This window comes from Hordeum vulgare, chromosome 7H, assembly GCF_904849725.1.
Source record: "Hordeum vulgare subsp. vulgare chromosome 7H, MorexV3_pseudomolecules_assembly, whole genome shotgun sequence".
Classification (NCBI taxonomy): Eukaryota; Viridiplantae; Streptophyta; class Magnoliopsida; order Poales; family Poaceae; genus Hordeum; species Hordeum vulgare.
The window spans coordinates 378685874-378697815 of NC_058524.1; the positions used below are offsets into that span (position 1 = coordinate 378685874).

General features: G+C 47.0%; 1 protein-coding gene across 1 annotated transcript; it reads right to left on the reverse strand.

The window, feature by feature from the left end:
• Window positions 1–6499: 6499 nt before the first annotated feature.
• LOC123411583 (putative glycerol-3-phosphate transporter 1) lies at window positions 6500–10129 on the reverse strand. The gene is made up of 3 exons (XM_045104551.1): window positions 9929–10129; window positions 7724–8739; window positions 6500–7580 (listed from the first exon to the last, which is right to left on the reverse strand). Exons 2-3 carry the CDS (start codon window positions 8655–8657, stop codon window positions 7018–7020), a joined length of 1497 nt encoding a protein of 498 aa, XP_044960486.1. The 5' UTR covers window positions 8658–8739; window positions 9929–10129; the 3' UTR covers window positions 6500–7017.
• Window positions 10130–11942: the final 1813 nt, after the last annotated feature.

Sequence of the window (11942 nt, forward strand, 5' to 3'; positions counted from 1 at the left end):
GGGCGGCACCGAGGAGGCCCGGATCTGAGCTCCGGCTGGTGGGGCGGTGGCTCTGACGCGGATATGGCCGAAGACGGGGCTTCGGTGGCTGGCAGGAGGCGGCGGCGCGGCGCGAGGCGCGGCCGGGGACGGCGCGGGGACCGAGGGGGCGGCAAGGCGGCGCTCATGGCCGGCGACGACGCAGAAACCGACGGTGGGGAGAGGGCATGGAGCGGCTGCGGCTGCCCCGGTTGAGCTCGGGAGGAGCTCGGCCAGCCAGGGGTAAGGCAGGGCACTCGGCGGGAAGCTCGGGCCCAGATGGGCTCGGCGGGCCTGACCCGGGCTCGAGCGGGCCCGACGGCTGGAGGAGGGAGACAGGGAGGAGAGAGAGGCTGGTGGGAGTGGCGGCTAGGGTTAGGTGGGCACGGATTTCCTGGGAGAGAGAGAATGGCTGCCTATTTATAGACATAGGGGCTAGGTTTATCCGAATCCGGCCCTGTTTTCGCCAACGCGATCGGTATCGAACGAACTCGAACGCGTGGTCGGCTAAGTGACCGTGTAGAGTAGGCTAGCCGGGGAAGAGAGGAAAATGGTGCGGCGCGGCAACGCGATTTTAAAACACCGAAAAACGTCCGACGATAGATCGGAGACGGTGTCACTACGGTCTACTGTTCGGGTACCAGACGGACTCCGATTGCGACGAAATTTGGCAGGCGGTCTACCTATAATATATTAAGACCGCACGCCAAGTTTCAACTCAATCAGAGAATATTTTACGCACACTTTTAAAAACAGGTTTGACGATGCCACGGGCACGTGCGAGTGTGGTCGGGCTCAGAACGGGAAACGACGAGAACCGGCAACTAATAACGGATGCAAGTTTTGAAAACTGGCGGGAGCGGGATGCCGATGCAATGCGGATAATGCGAATGATGCGACAAATAAAAATAAGTCACACGACGAAAACGGAATAAAGGGGAATCTTCTGGAATGTCGGTCTCGAGCTGTCACAGGATTGGTGCGGGATGAGGCGACGGACATGGTGGCGACGCACGAGGTGAAGAGCGGCGCTAGGGTTTAGGAAGGGAGAACGGCGGCGCGGCTGGAGAGGCGGTGGTTGTTGGGTGGTGCGGCTGCGTGAGGGAAGTGGCAACGGCGTGGGAAGGTGGTGGCGGCGGCACGGAGCGGCGGCGGCGGCTGGTGGATGTCGCGGCTGCAAGAGGGAAGGGACAACAGCGTGGAGAGGTGGTGGTGGTGGCGGCGGCGGCTGCAGATGGCAGCGACAGCGGGTAGGGTTGCGGAAGCTCAGGAGAGGATCAATAAGGTGAATGATACCATGTTAGTTTGGAGAGAAGAGATTGTGTGCATCGATGATTTGATCGATCGTGCAACAGATACATATATATAGGTACAAGGGGTGTGACCGGTGTCTTGTCTTCCGAAAAATAAGTAAATACACAAGGGAGAGAAACACTACATGTACGATATACAAACCCAAACCTACATACATGTTCAACAGTCACGTCCTAAAACAAATACAGTGTTGCCTATATGCAGCTGGTCTGTCATTTCTTTCTTTCATTGAGTATAGCGTTTTGGATCATTGAAGCTTTGGAATCTTCCACATCTTATATAGCACACATACTTTTTTCATGTTTACTCAGAAGTGGAAGCTATTTTTTCTTCCATTGTAACGCACGAGCCTTTTCGCTAGTAATTTCTATAAAAATTAATACTCCATCTGTAAAGAAATATAAGAACGTTTAAATCATTATTTTAGTGATCTAACACTTCTTTATTTCTTTATGAGAGGGTATATATTAGGGTCTGTTTGGTTGGTAACTAATTTTATCAAATCAAAGTGTGGCAAGCCCCAAAGTGTGGCTGAAAAATCGAACGCCATACTTTAACAAAAGTTGATAATTTTTTTGACTCTATGACAAATGGACCACGGAGGCAATAAAGTATGGCAAATCAAACTGTGACAAAAACCAAACGCATGCCAACTAAAGCGTGGCTGTCTTTTGGCTTGGAACCAAACTTTGGCAAAAGTGGGCAATTTGTTTGACTCTATGACAAATGAGCCACATGGAAAATAAAGTATGGCTAGCTAAACTGTGACAAAAACTACACTTTATTACAAAGTTGAGTCACTTATTTTGGAATGAAGAGAGTACAAGATAGCTAGGACTTGTCTTATAGGACACGAACTGAAGAACAATGATTAGAGGGTACTGCAGCTTCATTATCATCCATATGGACAAGCTTTTAGCTATTGTTTGCATTTTGTTATAGTTTGAGTAGCATCTAGATCACCAACAAAAAGTAAACCAATTTGGTATCCTTCCCCTGTCAAAAAGATCACCATATTTCTCAAGCCTGCCCAACATGTTAGAAAATGTTGCCCTATTCATTAGGACCATATACGGACAGCAGTAATATCAGAACATTAATGAAATTGTGCTAGTCATAAGAGAAATTGCAGAGACTACCAAACAATCAGCTCGTGTCTTCATGAATGAACATATGTCACATACCCCTATATATCAGTTATCCATGTTAACCAACTTTTCAGTGCTGCAAATTCGTCATACATAACTAATTATTTTCCATAGTGATATTACAAAAAACACAACTCAAAAACCTATGTAGAAAAAAGAGTGTATGAAGCTAGAAGCATATTTGAGAAAAAAGTATATATAACCAAAGGGAGCAGACTAAAAATAGAAGCTTATGCTCAACAGAATAGAAGGTAAGACAATATAATCACTCCATGTGCAGACCTTATACTGGATGACATTACCATGGAAAACAATTTTTTTACAAAAAAGACTGACTAGCAAAGTGGTATTCAGACGTGGATACCCCTTCATTTCCACATATACCCACTTCCTCAAAGACAAACAACACCAGAAATCAAATTACTGGATGTATGTGCTCTTAGTACACCAATTTCTCTTCTGCCGAAGCCATCCACCGCCCGCCCAAATAGACATAAGTTTCAAAATATTATCTTGCTTGTCTACTGGCCTCCTGCCCAAATGGCAAAACATAATCATGTAGATGAATCAATATCTAATGGATGTAAAAAAGCACATGTCTATGGCAGTTGTATAGTGCTAAACAGTCAAAAGGAAGAATTAATCATATTTGAATTGATAGCCTGAAAGACAGGAAAATAGGTTAAAGATGAAACAAAATCTGAAGAAAAAATGATGATATGGATCTTCCATAAAGAATAGAAAGCTGTGTGATAAACAAAAAATTATGTATCTTTCAAGACTGCATAAGCAGATGCTAAATCTGCAAGATCCAGTATAAATTGGTAACCCAACTAATAGTTTTTTGTTTGTTTTGGCAATCTATACCTAATAATAATAAAGCGGCTATTGCTTCCGTCGGAAAACCCACCACGCCATTTTTATAAAAAATCCCCTTAATTTTTGTTATTCAACCCGCGCTCCATCATTTATCTGCAACGCAAAAGAAAAAAAACGATTCGCTGCAAAAATTATACCCGTACGCATTGCCTCCTCCCGTCGACCCTGGGCCACCCTGGCCTGTGCCCAGGCCGCCGCCACACCACTCGCCGCCGCGGCCGACCTCAACCGCCACCCCTGTCGATCTCAACCCACCCGCCTCCGCGGCCATACCTCTCCCCGCTCACTGCCCCCGTTGCGGCGCTCGAGAGCATCACGTCGACTCTGGTCCACCCTGTCCTGTGCCCAGGCCGCTGCCACACCACTCGCCGCCGCGGCCGACCTCAACCACCGCTGTTGTCGATCTCAACCCACCCGCCTCCACGGCCGTACCTCTGCCCGCTTGTTGCCCCCGTTTCGGCGCTCGAGCACAGCTTCTGGATCAAATCAACGCGACAGCTACAGTGACTTGGGATGATGCGTCTGTTCGATGCAGAACGGCGGCAACACGGCGGAGCGAAGTACTTGCAGGTGGAGGCGGGCCTCCATGGCTCACACGGCGAACTCCGAGGTTATGGTGCGGCAACGGCGACTCCTTATGGCCAGATAGAGGCGTCTAACCCTTGCTCCTCTCATCGTATCCCCTCCTCCGGCAGGAACTCATCATCTGGTGAGATCCCCTCCCCATGCCTCCAACCGTGTGCCAAGCACCGGCAAGAAATTTTGTTTTGTGGGGATTTGTTTGCTGATGAATGAATGTATTGAATGTAAGATTGTATTGTTGTAGAGACAGAGAATGGAACACCACCTTGAGTTTGTCATCTGATCCCACATTCTCTACCCCATGAGTGAAATAAAATAACAGTACATTGATCAATTCACGTAGCCTCTATGTTTTGCTTTGCTTGTCCCGCTCAATTTCTCATCATGGTGGAACTAACAATGGACGGGTTGATTTCTCAACAAAATAGGATAGGACTGACTACATTAGTTAGTTAGCTTATTATTTTAATAAATCAAAATGGTTATAAAAAAGATTAAAAGCGTGTGGTATTTTTCTCCCGTTGCAACCCACGGGCCCTTTTGCTAGTAAATGGCTAATGTATGTATGATAATAAGAAACGGTAACGACGATTCTTTCCATGAAGGATCAGAAGTTATTCAGTGGAGACATGCCCAAGGTGAGCTAAGCTTTTCTTTTATTTACCTAGCCATGACCTTGTTGGGATCAATGAAAGAATAACTAAGTCATATCATGTCAAAATTGCATTGCAGTACAAGTATCTTTTGAATGCGAAGCTTTAGTGATAAATTAGGCAAATGCTTATGAGTAAACCTGAAAATGTGTACCTCGCAAGTCCCAAACAAATATATTCTTGAAGAAAAAAAGCAGAACGGAGATAAATTACTCAGAAACAAGCTTAGTAATGTGGATCAACAATGGACCATGAAACCCCAACTAAAAGAGTATCATAACCTGAACCACCAGACTCAGGCTTGGACTCACGTCAAGCACACCAGGTCAACACAAACAGGACTTAGAGCATCTCTAGCAGATCCGGCAAACCAGGCCATCCTGCAAAATAACCGCCGGTTTGCGGGATGGAGGGGGTTTGCCCGGCCCGAATAGATCCCTCAATCCGGTCGTCCCGGATTTTTTTTTGTGGGATCCTGAATCCGCGAGCCAATTTCTTCCATATTTACGGGACTTCGTCCGATTTTGGAGGCTCCCCTTTCCTTTGGCGAGAGGGCAATTTCAGCCCCAACCGCTTTCCTCGCAGCCGGTGCCATGGCTTCCCGAGACGCGCGCCCCGACTCTGTCCCTGACGAGATCCTCCCGGTGGAGCGGTCGAGACGGATCCAATTGTAATTTAACGGATATTTTTAGGGGGTTTGTGCAATTTTACCGGGACAATGAAATATTTTATGGGATCTGCCTGCCAAAGCAAAAGTCATACTGTAAATCCAGAAAAACGTTTTACGGTATTCTTTAAACCGATTTTTGTGGGAGGGTTATACGGGATCTGCTAGGGATGCTCTTACATCTCCTTACATGCATTTACAGACCATTTTACTCCATTGTTTATTCGCCTAATTTTTTTTGACAACCATGCACTGAACAGCATACAACGATCTGAGTGAACTAATAGATACCCTAAATGTTGATGCAGGAAACAGGAATGAAACGATTTTACTCATCTGAATTCATTAACATGGAGGGGTACTGATGAGTGCCAGCAGCGGAGATAGGAGACTCCACCAACTTGATAGCAGTCCAGGCATACCGGCAGTAGAGAACTGCTCCACCTGCCGCACGCCGCTGTTTTGACCTGTTCAAGTTCAAGTTTTTAGCAACAATTAATCAAAAAAAAGTACGCTATATAGACAAGTGGGTATGTGGGAGAAAAGCCAAACCTGTTTTCATTTGTATCTATACAGCAACAACAACAAAGCCTTTAGCCCCAAACAAGTTAGGGTAGAATAGAGGTGAAACCCATCGGATCTTGCGACCAACTCATGGTTCACGACCAACCAGTCTTCATTTGTCTCTATGTTTATGCTAAATTTAAACACACATTAATGAACATTTTTGGCCGTTATCCCATATGTAATTTAATAAATTAAATAAGTATCTAATTCCTCTATTAAAAGTTATAGTACTAGAAGTTACAAATCTGTAGAAGAATATATAGAAGTTTGAACAAATCTATAGAAGAGTATATCAATGTCTACAACGCCAAACTATTTTCATTAGAATTATGATGCAATATATTTTCATATCTATATTTGATGTCGTATGTATTTGCATATTTTTCTATAGATTTGGTCTAGCTTAGGACAAAGATATAACTTCAAATAATTTGGAAGGAAAGATCAAACTGATATATGTAATTATGTACTCCCTCCGATCATCTTTGTACTAAACCAGCGTCAATTAATTTGGGTCGGAGGAGTAGTTTTTTTCCCTACTATATAAAAAAACATACCAATATAACAGTGCATAACAAATATCAGATTACTCCAAAATTATCCGTGTAAACCACAAGTTATCTTCTAATTTTAACTGAAAGCAGACGAACAAATAATCAGTACACCATTTATTTTCTTGGACCAACACTTTACTGAGATCTCAATTCCAAAATATATCAATCTTCTCAACTCAGACGTATTTATAGTTTTATACAAGTACATAAGGAGATCAACATGGCCAGCAGATAGACTCAGGTCTCATCTTGTATAAAGGGATATTTCTTTATATCTACCCAAACAGCAATCACATGCGTACAAGCTTAAATATGCAGTGATACAAGCAAACACAGGCCCAACCTTATTGCCCAATTCCTATTTACAAGGCACTAGAAAAGAAACTACACGTGGGCTCAGAAACTCTTTGTGTTTTCACCTCTATTTGTCTAATCTAAAGAAAAAAAATCTGGACACAACTTTTCTACCCTCTGCTAGTCCTTCCTGGAGTTTGTATGGAGCAAGTCACTCGGAAACCCCATCCTTCAGCTTATTTCAGACTCACACCGATGTTGATGTCGACGACGAAGGTCATGGAGCTACAAAAATTGATTCCAATGCATAATACCATATCGAGCAGATCATACTTACAATCTTACACTAGATCTGAACAGGTGGTTTGTGCATTGGCAACAACCCTGCTCACATTGGAAGACAGCTTTCCTCTTAGCTCAGCACAGACAAGATGTGTCAAGAGGAGCCCAGCAAGAAGTGCTGCTGCCATCAACATCGTGAACACGGCACTCCAGCTCTCTGTTGAGATGTATCCTGTAAGCAATGGCCCGATCGCGGCACCAACCGACCCTGTCCCATCGATGATTGCTGTCACAGTGGCCAGTGCCCGAGAATTACCATTCAATGAGCTGTGAGTGCCAAGGTCAGCTGAGACCGCGGTTGTGATCAGGGCATAAGGACCATTAACAAACATGCCAGTGATGAACATGAGGCAAATGTTCGACATCATCGACATGCTTCCATATGTTCGGTACAAGAAAAGGGCAGGTATGGCACAGTACATGAAGCTCGCGGCCGTGATTGCTCGTGCATTTAAGCGATCAGAGATATGACCGGCAAGGACTCCTCCCAACACACCTCCAACATCGAAGACAGTTGACAAGCTGCCAGCCATCGCATCAGAGAGGTACTCGTTACCGATAGCTGAAACAAGCAAAGGCCTATCAGGAATGAACGCTTTAAAGCAAGGTTCAGGTTATATAAAAATATACAGGGATTCGAATCACTACCGAAGCACCGAAGGAAAGAATGTTATACAGATTTGAAAGATGAATAAGAAGACTTACGTGTATGACTGATGTAGAATGGTAGCCAGTACAGGAAGGTGTATGCAACCAACTTGGAGAAGAAGAGGCAGAGAGCAAACGGTGCAACTCCAGGAATCCTCCATGCCTCTAAGAATCCTATTGCCTCATGTTTCACTTCTTGGCCTGGTTCCAAAAGGAGCTCCTTCGCAGTATCCTTGTCTGAGTTTATCTCCCCATCATCAATATCTATCTCCATTACATCAGGACTAACCGGCAAGAAAAAGAACACCACCAACCCAGCAAGAGCCATGATGATGCTGGGGATGGCAAATGACCACCCCCATCCAAACTTCAGCAGAGATGCAGCAAGCAGTGAACCAGATATGTTTCCGATAGAAGTATGTGCGTTCCATATACCCATAATCAATCCCCTCTTGCTCTTCCCAAACCAGTTACCAACAACTGCAACGACTGAAGGCCATCCAGATGATTGAAATAAGCCAGCAATCATCTGAAAGACCAGAAAGTAGTAGAAGTTGTGAATATTTAGCCAATATCCAGCACCAAAGAGCGCAGTGAATATGGCAGTGCCAATCATGCCAATTGTCAGAACAATCCTCAAGTCCATGCGGTCACCAAGATGCCCGGCGAAGAACATCCCAAGAGAATACACCGCAAGGAATGCGACATCTATCTCACCAAGCAAAGTGGAACCATCAGAGGTGTTAAATGGGGACCAACCAATGTTGAGACTGTTGCGTGCATGCAATCGTCCCCAGGCAGACCCCACTTTCGTCTGGGGATCAAGCTCACTCTTGACTATGCTTGTTATCTTCCGAGTCATATGGAAGCAAGTATATGCCAAGAATGTAAGGACCAAGACGAGCGTCTGGTAATTTCTTAGAGCCTTGTCACCTTTGAATAACCGGAGGCCAGGAGGTTTCCTACTCGTCGTCTCATGAGACTTGGCCATGAGAATTCTGGACTGTTGGTAACTGCAGCTAGTGCCAGAGGCCAAGCAGATGTACACCTAACGGTAAAAGAATGATCGCCACCTGAAAGCATCAAAGAGGATGTAAGACAAATGGGCAAATGGAGAGATTCTATGTTAAGATTGATAATTGAAGTTATACATCTATTGGTGGCTAGTAAGATCCATAAGCAATCGTGCTTTAAAAAAGTTGAAATCAATGATCCAAACGCATCTTTGTGGAATTTTGGTTAAAAAATATGGGGAAAACTGATGCATCCAATAATTCAACACATTTTTATAAAAACTTAAACTCCGTTATTTGCAACAAAGGTTTGTGCAATTTGGTTAATACGCAAACATGGGAAAAATTGCCGCATCTAATGGTCCAAAGCAATTTGGGAAACAAATTGATCAATATGTTGGCTAGCCCAGTTCAATCATCGCAAGTGCAAGTCATCCGCTAGATCACCGAAAGCAGAAACCTTTCTTGCTCTTGTTCCGCACAATATGATGACGCCATCTGTGACCTAGATCATGGAGAGCACATGGCAGTGGCGGACCCAGAAATGAAATGATGGGTGTGCATACCTTAAAATGTGAGATCTATTTCAATTGGTTTGGATAGTCCCTGAAAATCAGCTAATTTTTACATAGTAAAAAATGTCTCTTAAAATTCTCCCTACGTACGCCACTGGCACATGGTACAAAAGACTGACGATACACTATTTTTATCTCCAACACCAAAAATCAGAATTCACCCCTATTATTGGGTGCAAATGCATCCCTTAGCAATCAACCGAGTTAGACGTGACCCTAAAGTATCAGTACGTATATACTAATACAATTAACCGGGGCAGGTAAAAAGATTCCCAAGCGGATGTAGGAGGCTGATCTGACCTGAGTATCCTTGGATAAAAATTCAGGGTCTCCATCAAGGAACTGAACTATTGAATATTCGAAAAAAAAACTACTGTTCAAATGCTCGGCTACCGAGCAGTATGATCAGCGGAACAAGCACCTAATACACAAAATTCAGGAAATAACGGGAGAGATTATCGTCTCTCTCTCCCCCATGAAACCTGAAGAGACTAAAAAGCCTTCCCAACTCCTTAACCCAAACCTCGCCAAAACCCACCACCCCTCGCCGCCAAACCAAGAGCCCGACAATCCAAAGAAGCAAAGAAAACAGAAGCTTACGGATTGGCCTGCAGAATCAGTAAGGGAGAAGGAGGAGGGAGATCAAGAAACAGGGATTCGGGACAAGAACACACCTCCGCGGCGGCGGTCGACTGCTGTGCCGATCTGCGACGAGCCGCGGCCGGTTGGATTGGGGGTTTAGTGTGAAAATGCGCACGCGCATGCAGGATAGGAGGAGATGGCTGGGGAAGGAAGGAAGGAAGGAAGGAGGGCGTTTCTTTCCTCTCTTGGCGTCAGTTTTTTCTCGAGAGTTTGGGTGGCTTGAGGAGTTCGAGCGAGCCTGGCTTGCATTTATTCAGATGGCAAGCCAAGTTTGCGGAGGTATTTACGGCGATGCCATTGGACCATTATGCCCTTTCGCTTTATGAAAAAGTATTAAAATTGTCTGACTGATTTTAATACGATGTAAGCCGTCTTCAATATGCGGCACGCGGCTCTATGCGTATTGTTTTTGCCTCTTAGAGCATCTCTAGTAGAACTCTCAAACCCTTAAATCTAAAATCAGTTTTAAGGGTTGAGAATTGCCCATTTTTGACACTTTTAAGGGTTGAAAAACAGGAGCAAAGACTAGAACCCTCAAACCCAACCCTTATAACGGAATATTCGGATATTTCACCTAATGCAAAAATTGGAATACAGCCAGGACCGCGCGCGTCGTCTGCTGGCGCTCGCGCACTGTTACTGCTGCGGCGCCGCCGCGGCGAGCTCCTTCTGCGGCAGGGAGAGGGAAGGGGAGGGGACCTTGTGGGCGAAGGCGGCGGAGGTGGCCTTGGCGGCGGCGGAGATGGAGGCCATGGCGACGGCGGCCGAGGCGGGCGCGGCGGCCGGGGCGGGCGCGGGGGCGGGCGCGGCGGCCGGGGCGGGTGCGGGGGCGGGGCGGGGCGGGCGCGGGGACGCGACGGCGGCCGGGGCGGGCGGGGCGGACGCGGGGACGCAACGGCCGGGGCGCGAAGGGAGCGCGGGGCGGCGGCGGCCGAGGCAACTTCCTCGCGCGCGCGGGGAACCAACTGCCTCCCGCGCGAGGTGGGAAGTGGAGTGCGGGTTGGGGGCAGTTTTCCCTCCCAACCGTCACTTCTACAGGTTGGGAAAGGGTTTGCGGGTTGGACCTTTAATTTTTTTTACGGGTTTAAGAGTTTAAGGGTTCTAGTCTACGTCGTTTTGTCGACGAAAACTGTAAAAAAAAGCGGTTATTTTTAAGGATTTGAGGGTTCTACTAGACTTGCTCTTAGCCTTATCCCCGCATAGAGACGTCGTCCACTCATTTATTTTTACGAGTTCATCCGCTACCTCCACCTCTTGTGCTCAGGGCACACAACCTTTCTCTACGCCCGCCATGTCAAAATTGTGACCCCTCCGACCACCACGCACAATAGAGGATGCTGATGCATACGTGGAGAAGAATGGGGGCGATGGGGCGCTGCATATCGGGGCATCATTCGTTGCTTGCGCGCCACCACTGTGGTGTTGCAAACCGGCGGATGCAACACCACCATTCCCGCAAGCGGGGGCAGCGTAACTCACCGTCGGTGGTGCTACAACGCAACATGATGGGGAAGGTAAGTGCCACTCGCTGGCGGCGCTGCTGCCGGCGGCTCTGCTGTGGTGTCGCGACAAGTCGAGGACGGCGGCGCTGCTGCGGTGACGCGACAAGTCGAGGACGACGGCGCTGCTCCGTGGGCGCGGCGAGTCAAGGCGGCGACGCTGCATTAAAATGCCGACCGTGTTGTGGCCGACAACATTGGTCCGAGGACGCGACGAGTCAAGGAGGATGAAGCTGCATTGAAGCATCGACCTTGTGGTGGCCGGCGCTTCGCCGGCCGCGCTACTCCGAGGGCGCGACGAGTCAAGGCGGCGACATTGCAATGAAGTGTCGACCGTGGTCGATGCTTCGCTGACGAGGAGGGCGCTGCTGCGGGGGCACAGGTGAGTCGAGGCGGCGATGCGGCATTGAAGCGTGGACCATGTTGTGGTTGGCGCTTCATCGACAATTCTACGAGATGGGCGCTGCCATGTCGAGTCGCGATGGCGATGCTGCAATGAAGCCGACGTGGCTTCGACAATGCATGCGGCTAAACGGGCGTTTGTTGT

What these genes read in the sequence shown, in the direction of transcription:
- LOC123411583 (XM_045104551.1), bottom strand. Translation starts at nt 8,657, where the DNA reads ATGGCCAAGTCTCATGAGACGACGAGTAGGAAACCTCCTGGCCTCCGG. An exon ending in ATTCTACATCAGTCATACAC is followed by an intron (nt 7,581 to 7,723) that starts GTAAGTCTTCTT and finishes TGCTTGTTTCAG; the next exon opens with CTATCGGTAACGAGTACCTC.